This window comes from Chanodichthys erythropterus, chromosome 3, assembly GCF_024489055.1.
Source record: "Chanodichthys erythropterus isolate Z2021 chromosome 3, ASM2448905v1, whole genome shotgun sequence".
Lineage (NCBI taxonomy): Eukaryota > Metazoa > Chordata > Actinopteri > Cypriniformes > Xenocyprididae > Chanodichthys > Chanodichthys erythropterus.
The window spans coordinates 42,829,423-42,844,131 of NC_090223.1; the positions used below are offsets into that span (position 1 = coordinate 42,829,423).

General features: G+C 38.3%; 1 protein-coding gene across 4 annotated transcripts in view; it reads left to right on the top strand.

Moving 5' to 3' along the window:
- The first annotated feature begins 1,923 nt into the window (after positions 1 to 1,923).
- Positions 1,924 to 14,709, top strand: part of tnrc18 (trinucleotide repeat containing 18) — a 67,199-nt gene continuing 54,413 nt past the window's right edge. For all 4 annotated transcript variants that reach the window (XM_067382392.1, XM_067382394.1, XM_067382395.1 and 1 more), the window contains exons 1-2: positions 1,924 to 2,088; positions 3,395 to 3,730. In XM_067382392.1, the coding sequence (XP_067238493.1) occupies positions 3,520 to 3,730 (211 nt within the window). In that variant the 5' untranslated portion in view covers positions 1,924 to 2,088; positions 3,395 to 3,519. The remainder of the gene's footprint in view (positions 2,089 to 3,394; positions 3,731 to 14,709) is intronic.

Here is a 14,709-nt window from a genome sequence, read left to right on the forward strand (position 1 = left end):
CATATTTAAAACAGTTCATGTGACTACAGTGGTTCAACCTTAATGTTATGAAGGGACGAGAATACTTTTTGTGCACCAAAAAAAAAACAAAATAACGACTTTTTTCAACAATATCTAGTGATGGGTGATTTCAAAACAATGCTTCATGAAGCTTCGAAGATTTACGAATCGTTTGTTTCGAATCAGTGGTTCAGAACTTGTTTCAAACTGCCAAAGTCACACCCCCAGTGGTGAACCATTGAAATTTCGAAACACTTATGACATTGCTGTCTTTGCACTTGACCACTTGTCTACTTACATGACGTATTTCCTGTATTTGGCCCAAGTGTTGAAGTAGGTGTGAGGACTGCAAGAGTGTGTAGAACTTTTGATTACCCGATGGGACGCACTTATAGTGTTGTAAAAAATGCAAGCGTTTACAGATATGTTTTAAATTATTATTTTCAATACTTTGCATTTTAAAATGCACTTCTAAATGTCTGTTCAGTGGTCGCTATGTAACTAACAGAAGACACAATTTTAAAATTGTGGTGCTTCTTTAAGTGATAAAAAGCAGGTGCAAATGATGTACAAAACATACATAGCCCACTCATCTTTACATCAATAAAATGTGCAAGCTCATGGGCAGCGCGCCAACGTGTAGAGCTAATGCGCTTCGGGCGATCTGAGTTCGAGCCCCGGCTCGTGGTCTTTTCCTGATCCCGTCCCCCTCTCTCTCTGCTTCCTGTCTAATCGCTGTTCTATCATAATAAAGGCAAAAATGCCAAAAATAAATCTTTAAAAAAATAAAATGAGCAACACTATTTTACTACCAAATTATATATAATTAATTTAACTTACACGCGAATGTTTTCCTTTACATCTCACAATTTTGGGCTATACGAGTTCCCGAACATAATGCATATCCTATCAGGATACGCTTAGCCTTGAATAGTGTGGGTTTAGTGTGCATTAAGGGCACTGCATTTGGGCATTTTTAAGACACGGGACAGTCTTGCGCACTTACTTCCTGTTGCGTGCACGCGCTCTTAAGTGGCCAGAGACCGCAAGTGACAAGGCAGAAGCCTCGTTTACTGAAATCACGTGACGTTGCAGTTTGATACACGCTCTGAACCACTGATTCGAAAGAAAAGATTCGTAAAGCTTCGAAGCTTGTTTTTTTTTTGGCGCATAAAAAGTATTCTCATCATGTCGTAACATTAAGGTTGAACCACTGTAGTCACATGAACTGTTTTAAATATGTCTTTTAGTAGCTTTCTGGGCATTGAAAATTTTAATTATCTTGCTGTCAGTGGAGGCCTCACTGAGCCATCAGATTTCATCAAAAATATCTTAATTTGTGTTTTGATGATGAACGAAAGTCTTACGGGTGTGAAACGACATGAGTAATAAATGACAGATATTTAATTTTTGGGTGAACTAACCCTTTAATATCTAACTTTGGCAGCCCCACAAAACATCTATTTTCTCTAAATGTTTTCGCGGAACGCCAAGCGCCCCCTTGCGATACCCGGACCCAACTACGAAAACCCTTGGTCTGAACTACTAGGTCGGCCTACAGCTCATACCAATAATGCTTTAGTTTAGAGAGTGGACTCGCGTATAGAGTGTGTTCATTGAGTTTGCTAAAATAACCATGCCCGCATCCGTCTTTTTAATGAGTCGAATTTGAGCGGCCTTGAAACTGCCCTCCAAAAATTCTTCGCTTGTTTTGATCATTGAAGTCTTGAAGGAAGGGGAGCTTGAAACAGTTCAACCTCCTTGTTCCATAATTGGTTTTATAGAGCTGGCGAGCAGCCAAAGTGTTTACATGGAGTTGATTGACACATCTCTGGACCAATCACGTGCTTCGCTGTAGAACGTGTCGGGTGAGCTTCGCGGAGGCGGAGCTTGTTAAACAATGCTTGTTTCATTGCAGAAGAGTTTACCGAGAGCTACAGTGGTTTGAACACAGGGCCTTCCCCCCGTATGTGCTTTCGCTCTGCGTAACTGCGGATGGTTTGTAAATGGAGTCTAAGAAATTTTCCACCACACGTCTCACGGATTTTGCGAAGAAACTGGATTTTATAAACTGAGTCGCCATTTCAAGTAAGACGTCGCCAGCTTTCACTCCGTTACACAGTAACATGATGTTTAGGAAGCAAAATCGGAGACACTTTTAGAAAGAATGTGCTGCTTTCTCGACGAAAAGGCGGGGGATAGTTTGACTAACACGGGTTAGTACTGCTTTATCTGCAGCGCACTGAGCACTGTGCTCGAGCCATTAACGTTTGGGCGTAAAAGTTTCGTTGCTGGAAATGGAAACGGGAAAGTTTGAAACGTGGCTGTCTGTCTGTCGATCGGGCTGCTGTTGCCATCATGAAGCATGGCTGTATAACATGCGCGTATCTAAACTTATTTTCATTCGTGTTGGATTACTTAACCTTGCCATTTGCGGCAACATCCAAGCTACTAAAAGTTGCCGTGTGTAAAGGTCAGTCGAAAAAGGCGTTATTAAAATTCCTGAAATTATAATAATAATAACAACAACAACAACTTGATAAAGTAGTGCGTTAAATCCCATTTGAAAAGGAAGAAGTGGAACCGCACAAATGATAGTCCTGTAACATTACCATCTGTTTGAAGTTAATAACGCCCAATATAACGATATGAGGCTGCAGTGACAAACTGTTCAGCAGGGTATTACATGATTCAAACTGCATGCAAATATGGTTATTAGTTTTCTGAGATGCTTCCGACATTATTTAGATATTACAGAATAATGTTTAGCCTATTAAAGCCCATTTGGAGTGGGTAAACTGGGTTTGTTTTCAGACAAACGGTTCGGCAATAACAGTCCGTTAAAAGGTAGCCTACAAGAAGCAAAAAAAAGAGAGAGAAAATAATATTGTTTTTCAATCATTAACATGTTTAATCGATATCAGTCATTCGCAAATGGTGGTTGTTACATACGTCCGTTTTTTAGAAATATTTAGTTTTTACTGTCTCGTGCACATCGCGCGTTTAAACATAAACACACTGCTCGTGACCGTTTATATATGTATATATACAGCCTTCGAAGAATATAAATACGTTTGAATGAGTCACTTAATGCGCGAATGATCGGTCAAGTCCCCTCCAAAAGGATGGATTTTCGCCCAATATACTGCAGATTACCGTGTGTTTATCCTAAAACGGACTTTTCGAGAGCGATATTAAACGTTTTGATGTCTGTTTGCAGCCTCACCACTCGCACTTGAGAAGATTACTCTTTTTCCAGCGATCTAGTTGAGATTAAAACTGCGTCATTATTTGACAGCACTGCTTGTGTTCATCTCCATGTAATTTTTGGATTCTGTTCAGTAGTGATCCGCATCTATCAAGAATATTTTCTTCTTCTGTTTTGTTTTTGTAGGTCGGCAGAATGCCGGATAAGGACACTGATTTGCCTAGGAATCTAGGGACATTATAGCCATTAAGACTGGCTTATTCGGATTTACCCGATCGGACTGTTTCTTTGATCAAGTTGGGTCATTGTGGATGATGGATGGCCGAGACTTCGGACCCCCCAGATCTGTTCACGTACCGCCGCCCCTTCTCTCGGGGCTGCCCATGGAGTCTCACCGACTCGGCGCGGCCGCTGCAGCCGGCAGAATACCACCGTCTCCCGGTCATCTGGGCGCGGGGCACCCGGCGGCTCTACACACTGGAAAATTTCTTTCATCGGCCATGAACCTACATTCTCACCATAGTAAGTGCAGTTTTAATTTTCCTCCTTTCAGTATTTTATTTTTTATTTTTAAAGTGTAAAAACGTAAGGTCGCTTTCTAACTTTTGTAAACAATTTGCAGTGCTGCGCATATTTATATCGCTTGACAAGACTTTACAGAAATATGGTAAGGAGTGAATAATGTTTGATAGTGTTAATAATTATTAATGCATCCTTTTAAGTTTACGCAGTATATGTGCGCTAACACTTGTGTAAAATATACTTGTAATAATGAATATATTCACTAAGCAATACTCGCGCATTCACTTTAGCGTTCAGCTGTCGTTATAAACATTTATGCGAACAGTTGTTTTTGAAAAACCGTGGACTAGCAGCGCTCAAATCAAGCGTGTAATTCTTCTCTGTTCGCTCGCGAACAACATCAGAAAAATGCTAAAAGCGTGTAGAGTAATGCGTTTTTGCATGACTTCAAATTCAGCTGTTCGAGTAAAGCACGAGGTGTGTTTTGGGCAAAAGACCTAAATGTTTTAACTAGCATCTATTGAAAATCGACAGTATGGATTTATGACTGAAATTGCCCCATTTGTTTTCCATCGTTCCCCCTCCTCTGGCTGGGGCAAACACTACAATTATTGCTCTCCCCGAGTGAAGTATTGCCTTCCCTGTCACTCATTTAAGGCGCAGTGTCTGACCATCGTGTTTAGAAATGCTCTACACTGCATATTAAAGGAGAATTATGTTTGCTGAGATGCATTTTGTACTGTAGGCTAAGTGTTATGATGATTTTATGCAGATGCAATATCTGAATTTGCAGTAGTAACATGTTATTGTATTATATATTTTCTAGTTGCCCATCAGTGGAAACGGATCTGTATCTGTAAAGTGTAACAAGTTATTTTTGAGGTTAAAAATATCATACTTGACCCTTTTCCAGGAAATGTGTACTGCATAGACATAATTTACTTAATTGGATGCTGAAGGAGAACATTGTGTTGTGATGTCCCTTTTAGGATGCAAAAAAAGGCTTTATTGAGTTCAGAGAAAGAACCCGTAGTGTATTATGTATTTCTGCAGCTAATATCAGTTTCTGTTACTGTCTCGATGCATTATTTTGAAATGGTGGCTTCTGTCTTGTGCGCTAATTGAAATGAATGTGTAACGGCTTGTATTGCTACAATAATTCAGTAGTTATTGTTGTTTATTGTTGTAGTTGTTAAAATTCTAAATTGTAAGTCGTCATTAACCAAATGACTGCAGAACAGCGTTAATGATGCCAAATAGAATAGCTGCCTTGTGTCCTGGGGCTGGACCCAATGCAAATTATTTGTAACAAATGTATGCATCAAAGGCTATCACAACTGACTACAATGCTGGGTTTGTTGAAGAAAAATTCAGTCACGTTCTGGTTTTTATTTAAAAATGTATCTCTGATATTTCATTAATCTTTATATAGTGATTAATGAAGTTTCAGACTTTCTTTCCTTTTCCTCCTTCAACTAGATGTAACACCTTGCAGATGTCAAAGAGAACCTTTAGATCTCTGAAGAAAGGAGATTTCACTTTGTTTAGGGGTGTGTAGATGTCAGCAGCATTACCATGCATATTTCCCATCTACCTGAGAGCTTTGTGTTCGTTTAGTCGCCCTCACACTAACCCTCGACTACCATGACATTTTTACACCATGTTATTGGATGCTTTATACTGATAAGATTTGGCTAGTGTGTGTAATAATAAATTATATCACTGCATCTGACAGCACCTTACCCTTGGATGACTAACTTTCAGAGATGATGGTTTTATTATTATTGCCTTGAGCTTTGAGTCATCTAGTTCTTTAAAGAATTAAAACATGCATTTTGTTGTTGTTGTTGTGGTGGTCTGTGTGTGTGTACAAATGCATATCTATCTTTTTTTGCAATTTCTTGGTTACAAGAATCAATAGAAACCTTCAAAGGGCATGTGGAATTTTTGCTCATGAGCCAAAATTTGTGCTCTTATTATTTTGTTTTTTGATCTTGCCAATACATTTTATGTGGCACTAACCTACCACACAATGATGTCATTGGAATTTTGTACACAAAATGCAAATTTGAGATTATATAAGAGCATTTATTTTAAAATGTACTCCATCCAAGTGGTCATCACACTGACTTCTTTCTCATTGAGATGTTTGTTTGTATTTTATGACTTTTTTTCATAAATGGTCTTCTTACGTAGTTGTAATGAGTGGCGGATACATCATATGTTTATGGAATGACTCAGTTTCCTGGGAACTGCCCGAACATTCCATTCTTTCCAATAATAACTGTTCAATAGCCAAATTTCCTCTGTTTGAAAGAGAAAACAGATTTCAGTCTCTTGTTCTGCCGTTCACCAGATTCTATGGAATATGTTGTTTTTTGTGACTAGATACATTAGTTACTGATAAGGATAGATGGAAGAGTTAAGAGCAGCATGTAAGCATGCTATAACTCAAATTTGTTCAATGTTCAGTACAGTGCGCAATGTCGGGAAGTGAGGTTTTTAAATGACATTTTCAAGCACTTTATACACGGACATGTTGAAGTTGTAAAAGAAGGCTGCTTTTGAATCCCAGTCTCAGTGCCAGGTTACGAGGGAGGGTGGCTTCTGGTTTGTTGGATTTAAACCAAGTCACATGGTGAAAGACTTGAGGGGCATGTGAGAAAAACTTCATGCCTGAAGTTTCATGTGGAATATATGTAATTTGAATATACATGGCCTTGTACATGTGGGGTGGAAAGAAAGCAATCTCATTTTGTGCCATATGTGTGCTTCCCAACAGATTCAGAAGTATACTGGTTTTAACCCAACCGTTTGTAATGCTGCATTACTAATGCTCTGCTGTTTGATTCTGTAAGACTTTGTAGAATTGTTCAGAATAAAGAATAAAGCAGTAGTTCTGGAGAGGATAGAACCGTGTAAACGAGTAATTTAGTTTGTAATATTCTTACTCGAGGAAAGTAGATGCTTGAGCAAGCTAAATTAAATGTAAGTGTCGCTCTGTTTTTGGAAAGGGGTGGGTGGACCTTTTGGAGTTTTTGCACCAGCTTGTGAAGCAAACATGTACAACATTGAACACTCGTTCCAAAAATTTCACGCATGAATCCAACTCGCCAGATGGCTGTTATTCTTGGATTTCAAAGTGACAACATTCTGTCCCTTAACTTTAATGCTTTACATTGCTGTTATGGAAAGCTTTTTACTGAAAAGTAGTTGCAGAGTGTCTCTATAGGAAATGCATTTTTCCTCCACATGGTTTATCTGTAATTTGTCCTAATAGCAACCAATTTTATGCAGTCTGACAAGGACCCTATATGAACACATTGTTTATGAACTGTAAATCATCATAATGTTAATAGAACTGCAGATATTTTCTTTTCATTCTTTTCTTTTAGATGTATATAAATGGGAAAATGTTGTATTTAATGTTATACATGTTTTCCTAAAGTATTGGCTTTCTCATTTTTACAGTTTAGATTCTTAACTTTTCACATTTATCTACTCATTTGATTTGCTTCTAAAGAAGATCAGCTCATTCAAATATGTTTTGAACACCTCTTGATAAAGTGCAGCCATTTAAAACTGACCTGTAAACACAGCATAAATTATATGAATCATCACCCAAAGGGCTTTGTTTTTGGGCGTCTAGTAGGAAATGCCAGTGGATGTTGAGAGCTTAAAGTGATGGTTTGAGAAACATGAATCCTGGAGCGTTTTATAGGTATATAACCTGCCCATCTGCTGGTCTTCACATTTAACAAGGAACATCACTGAAAGAGGAATGCATAGCACTACATTACATTTGAGTCCCCTTTATTTTATATAAGATACAATTTGTAATGCAATTGAAAGTGATTTGCAAGGGCACATTGGAACTAGGTGGATTTACTCCCCTATATGATACTGTAGTTTAGGGACAGTAGCATTTAAGGGTTAGTTCACCCAAAAATGAAAATTCTGTCATTTATTACTCACCGTCATGTTGTTCCACACCCGTAAGACCTTCATTCACAAATTAAGATATTTTTGATAAAATCCAATGGCTCAGTGAGGCCTGCATCGCCAACCATAACCCTCCTTTTTTCAATGCCCAGAAAGCTACTAAAACATATTTAAAACAGTTCATGTGATTGCAGTGGTTCAACCTTAATATTATAAAGCGACAAGAATACTTTTTGTGCACCAAAATGACAAAAAAAGACTTTATTCAACAATATCTAGTGATGGGCGGTTTCAAAACACTGCTTCATGGAGCTTCGAAGCCTTATGAATCTTTTATTTCGAATCAGTGGTTAAAACTGCCTAAGTCAAGTGAACTATTGAAGTTTCAGAACAATTATGATGTAACGAAGACTCGTTTACTGAAATCATGTGATTTTTGGCGCTCTGAACCACTGATTTGAAACAAATGATTCGTAAAGCTTTGAAGCTTCATGGGTGAACAAACCTTTTAACATGGTTTTCTGTTGCTGGGAAGGAGGATGAAGGAGAGTAAGCTTTAATTGTGTAATACTCAATTTCTTGGTAATGACTGACATGTTCAGGGATTGTTAAAGGATATTAGTCTACCTGAAGATTATCTAGCTTTCTGAACTCCAGAGAATGATTCACTAAGTTCGTTTTGACCTGCATTTTCTGCTTGATGGTTTTTCCTTTCTCGTTGTCTTAGAGACAGTAGTTGTCTGTTGTTCAGGCTAAAACAATCATCCATTACTTTTTTTTTTTTTTTTACTTCCTTGCCTTATATTAGTAATGCTAGCTTTAGCAATTGTAATAGCCTTACTAATAGGGGGATGTTAATATTTGTTCAACATGCTGAACATGAAATGTAGTGCATGAAACGTGCCTTTCTACTCCACAGTGCACTCTTTTAACTGGGTTCCCGTGAAACTTTGAATTACCGAAGCATCATGGGAAAATGCAAATCTTTGCTTGATATGCCTTTGAAGTGCGCTGCCTTTTGGAATGTACGATTGATCGATTTTCATATGCCGCATCAGAGGATCCCGGAGTTGCAGCCCTGCTGGTGGTTTATGGGCTGTTTTAAATAGAGGACCCTGGTGTTTGGCCTCAAGATAGGAATGACTGCCTCCACATGGTTCACTCCCCTCTAGATTTTGGGGTTTGGTTTATTGATTCCATTTGAGCACCCTTTTTTTTTTTTTTTTTTTTTTTTTGCAAAAACCCCAAATGGCAGCTCAGTTTTCTGTAAATCTTAGAATTATCTTAGCATTTTCCTGTTGTTACACTAGCTTGCGGGTATCCAGAGCTGTGCATGAACGTTCCTGTTGCGTTACATTTGTTATTTCAGCCTTTTCTGTTTAATAAGCTATACATTATACCATCGTTTTGATGACTTCTCCAGAAATGGCTGCGCTGCCTTAATCAGGAAGGGAACAAACCCTCATTTATCCCTTGAAGGGTGTTTTTAGGGGGGAAAACCACTTGTAAAAATGGCCTTTGCCATCCAGGTGTTATCCTTTCCCGCTCTGTATGCTGAGGTTTCAAGGTTACAGGAACCTTCCTATAAAGTGCAGAGAGGGGGAAGGAGCTAAACCAGTGATTTGTTGCCGTTTATTTAGCAACGGGATGTGGCGAGAGCCGAATTAATGTGCGACCGTCCTCGGTGCTGTCTGGTTCTATCACGGCAGTGGGACTTACTCTGTGTTCTGCCTGCAGCGTGGGCCGAGCGGGCCGTAGTAGACAGTATGAGACCTGTCCCTCATTGTGATCTACTGTGACAGGCGAGGAGCTCAGCTGAAAGGGTGAATGGTAAAATGCAGGAGTCCAACCCCCTCTCGTCCTGAGTGGTATGGAAGGAGAGAAGGGGCTGACGGAAAGAGAGCAAGGGGGGAGGATGTGTGTAAACGTCCTGCAGCCTTGACTTTCCTCTGAATTAAACATAAAGTGTTTAGTGTCCTGCCGCGTAGACCCCATTTGCTCATCCTACATGGGTTATGCAATGCGCATATTTGAAATAAAATGCCCCGGCTGTTAGACATGCTCACATGAACGTGTTTTATGAGGAGTGCTGAGGTCTCACTGGAGTGTGTTTGCAGCTTTATTTTTCTGTTTTAAGTGTCCGAATGATTCTTTTTTTCCTCATTTGAAGCTCTTCTCCCTGAGTGTTTGATCTTCCTTTATAATGCTGCCTGAGGGAAAAAAAAAAAAAAAAAAACCTGGGAAGTGCCAGGAACTAATGCAGAATTTCCTTACAGCAAGAGTGGGAAATGGAACTTCCCTGATTTAACATCTGCAAGAAGTGTTAGAGGGTAAAAATGTTATTAAAATGTAATTTGACTGATTGAGACTGAGAATGATTAGATCAGGTTTCTTTGTTGCATACCCTTATGGCCTAGAAAAACCACACCATGTGTATTGTTTAATTTGGATGTCTTTGCTAAAGGACAAAGCGGAAATAGCTTGCTGATTTATGCCACATTTAGGTTTGCTCACTCTTCGCATTAATTGGTATTGTTTTTTGTTTTTGTTTAGTTTTTTACATTTTATTGCATATTATATTATAATATATTTTGCATTACACATATACAGTAGTCAACATTTGAAGTGGATCAAAAAAGTTAATCAAAGTTGTCCTAAGAAGAAGGGTTTTATGACAACTTTGATGAAAGGTTTTGATCTACTTCAAATGTTGACTACTATATATTGGTAGGGTTATATTGTGATTTCTTTTTCTTTTTTTTTTTTCCCCTTTATTTTGTGAAGGGTTGATTTTCAAACCTTTGCCCCAGTGATTGCTTTGCTGGAAGTTCTTTTTTAAATTGGTATCTAAAAATGATTTTATAGGCTGATAATGACATTTACAGTTCATTGAGTCACTTGCAGTAATAATTAGTGTTCACATCTGAAGTTGCTGAGGCTGCATGTGCACGCGTGTCTGAAGGATGGGCCGAAGGGCAGTGAGGGTGGTGTTGAGACCGGCCTGCATGAGGATGGGGTAGTTTGTGTCGGGGGAAGGGCCACGCAGGGTAGCAGTGACCTGACCTGGGATTAGGCCTTGCCTCTGAAAAGCTAACAAAGGATGTGAAATGAAAGCCAGCACTGCAGCCCTGCTCTCATATCACTGACTCCAGTTACAGTGCCTGGAATAAAGTGCTGAAGACGCTTGTACTGTTTTAGCTTGCCCAGCCCTGGCAAAAATGTACCAAATACATACTGTTGTTTCATTTACATGGATTATTTGTTGCTTTATGTTCTTTAAATGTGCAGTTTTGAGTTAAGGAACTGCTTTTACGTTAGGAGTAATCTTGGTAAACAATCCATTTATTAGTGTTATTTATTAGTTACTAGGCTTCTGATCAGCTGTGAAGGTTGAGGAAAATAAATACCATCTGATTCTGAATGGGATCTTGTTAAACTAGAACTTCCAGAATGTTTTCCTGTTACTTACTCTAAATGGTCATTTTTATTTTTTAAATTTATTTTTTAAATGTGTCCATCTTTTGTAGAAATGTGCTATTTTCCCTTTTCTATTTATTTTATTCTTTATTATTAATAAGGATAGTGAATAAAAATAATTCTTAACGGTATCCTTTGTTTACTCAGATTTTTTTTTTCTCCTCAGGCATGTGCCATCATGTGCTAATTTGTCTGAGGAAAGATGAAAGGGTCAGGTGAAATCACAGCTCCCTGTGTAATATCTGGAATGGTGGGATCTTGAATTTGGACACAAAGCCTTCTTTTCCATGTCACTAATGTACAATGTTGCTCTTGTGTAATGAAAAGGTGATGAGCAGCTTTTCTTCAGTGCAGATATTAATGTTAGAAGGGCAGTGCGTCACATCGCACAGCTGTTTGAAGTAGATATGATGAGAAAGCTGTCCCGTACTACAGAGCTGCTTCTGTGGTGTTTTTCTGCTGTTTTTTCATGTTTCATTGTGGGCAAGTAATTGCAAAGAAATTGCAAAGAATTTCATTGCATGCGCAAATCGTTCCTTGGCCACAAGGTCACGGCTCTGTTCGCTGGCGGACACGCTGTGAACAAATTTTACTTTTGTAACTTTAACAGCACTCTGTCTTGAAAGGAAGGATTGAATGCTGATGGTCACAAATGTGCTTGACCTTTCTATTGCTGGCTCATGTTTCTGCCTCTCCTGGTAACCAATCAGGCGTTGGGTGGAGCTCAAAGGCAAATCCTTTGACAGCAATAGAACGCATACTTTTTCTTAAGTTTATTTACTTGGAGTCTTTGTACTTCAAGCCTGTTTAAATAGGAAAGAAAAGTACATTTTGTCCTGAATCATATTTACTTCCCATGTGCTTTTTGACTACATATTATTCTGCTCAAACTAAAGGACAAATTCTGCATGCAAAACTAAACATTCACTATTGTATACAACAAAGGGCCATGTATAATCCTTGCCATTTTCTAGGATGAATTGCTGCCCAGACACATTGTTTAACACAGTTGTAGGCTTGGTAGTTGAATAGGCAGTGACGCCTAAACTTGACGCTTAGAAGCTAGTTTATTAGACAAAGATTACCTCAGTATGTTGGATTTACCACTATAGGCAGCAATTATTTTGTCACTCTTGTCTTGTCAAAACATCTGAACAAAAATTTCAGTTTGAGCCCTGCGGTGTGAGTGAGATGCAGGAATTCAGTGTATATATTGTACAAGATCCAGGTTTACTTGTTAGAACTGGTACATTTGGACATGTTTTTGTTTCTTTGCAGGTGATGCATCGAGCTGAGATAGAATCCCAAATTACTCGTTTTCCATCGGGCCATAAAAATATGCAGAACTTAACGGATAGGAATGCTTACAAAAATAACTCTTGAAAACATCTTAAATGTATACTTTTTCCAAGTGAATGTTGGTGTTGCTCAACAAGGGTGGTGTTTAATTCTTAATAGTAGGCTAGTAGTAAAAGTTGAACAGCTGTTTTCCACCGTAATCATTGGGCTACCAGTGGGGTTAGATAAAAATCAACTTTTTTCTTTTTAAAAACAAAACTAGCGAGGAGCTTGTTAGATTGCTGTTTTGATTTTGTGTGAAGGTTTTTGCTCTTCTGTTCTGTGTTTGGGTATCAAAGAAATAACCATGTTTTAAAAGGCTACATGCTTGAGTGGAAGATATTATAAGATGTGTGTGTGTGTGTGTGTGTGTGTGTGTGTGTGTGATAAAAATATAATTTAAGGTACACTATTGGACCTGCTATTGGTCAACAAAAAGATTTTTACATTGTTTGAGATAATGTTGCTGTGTTGGACTAATGATTGCATGATGGTTGTACTTAATTACTTAATTAATTTTTTATATACTTCTAGTTGTGTCTGCATATTAAAGTCAGCATGAAATGGAAATGAACTTCCATATTTTAACAAATTTCTGTGTGAAACTGCTATCAAACTACAAAAAAGGTAGGGCAGGGCCTTGTATAAATAGGGTAACTTTAGATTTTTATAATGACTAGGAAAAAATTGATTTGGGAAAGAAATTATTTTAACTTAAATATGCACTTCACCATTCAAATGTTTTGCGTTCTTGTGTAATTCCGTCATGGTCTTTGCTTTAAATGACACTAAATCCAGTTTCCCCTTGATGTGTGAATTGGTCGGCTGAGCATGCTTTGTCTACAGCATTGTAATGTCTATCATAATGTCGTCTATTGTCGTGTGGGAGTGCTCTTTATGTTTTTCAGAGCAGGTGGTGGGCTTTGAAGGACCAGTTAAGAGTGGCTCTGAGTATTTTAATGGTCCCGTTTTCTTTGCCTCAGTTTAAGACCTTATTCTAATTAGTGTCTCTCTTTTTTCTAATTTACAACAGCTCTTTCTGAATTGTTTTTAAGGGTCTGGCTTTAATTATAAGGGGTGTTGGTTGGGGAATTGCGAAAGCTCAGCGCAAGGCCTGTTGGGTTGCAGTTGAGTTGTGCAACATAAGCAATTAGGAAATTCCTGTGTCCTATTCAGCTGGTTTCTGACAGTGGCCATTTCGTTTGGAGGAGGAAAATGGTTGAACCCTTCTCTCATGTTAAGGAACTGAACTATTTCTGACCTACTGAACTCCTTGTGTTTTTCTTCATGCATCTTGGATGACGACTGAGCGCTATAAAGCTGAGTGATTGGAAACAATTAACGTGCCCTGCAAACTCTGGGTTCAGAGAGATTATATGGCACTGGGAAATGTTTGCAGATGGGATATGAATATTTCAGAGATAATGCGAAACAACTGACTTTGTAAATTCCCATTGAGACCTTCTTGGACTCCCTTCTAGGTAAACGATCTTGCGGCACTGATCAGGGCAACAGTTTTATGGTTGCTGTTGTGTTGTGGTTCTCTCACTGTGCCCGGAAATTGCACACAGCAATGATGCTGGCTTTGAGGTTTAGTTTTATTTATTTGACAGGAGCTGCTGCTGCTTATGTTACAGGCTGTGGCGCAGACATAACTGTGATTCCTTTTGAGTGGAGCATTCACCCTACAGAAACTTAAAGGATACTTGTACTCAGTCAAAACTCACTTTGCAAAAATGTATTCTGTGCATGGCCAAAAGTCTGGACAAACTTGTGATTCAGTCAATCCAGCCGCACCCAGCAGTGAAGTACACAACCATAGACAAACATTGGCAGTAAAATGGACCATACTGAAAGACTTTAGGATGTGACGTGGATTGGGTGAACAGACAGACAGACAGATGGGATAGCAGATAGTAGACATGCATAGTTACAGGACAGTCATGTCATCATACAAAGGTTAGACAAGTGTTAAATTTTCTTCAGAAAAATTTAGTTTTGCAAAAATGGTAAAATACTATTAAAAAACTGAAATAGTTAGTTAGTAGTTAGTAATCAGTTACTTCACATTTTTTTAAGTTAAGAAATTAAAATTTTAAGTAAGCATAACTGGTTTTATTTTGTACTGTACATTTTAATTGCTCTTAACTTGAAATATGAGTAAGTAAACTCATACATTTAACTTAAAATTATCATGTAATCTCAACTTAATATTTTTAGTA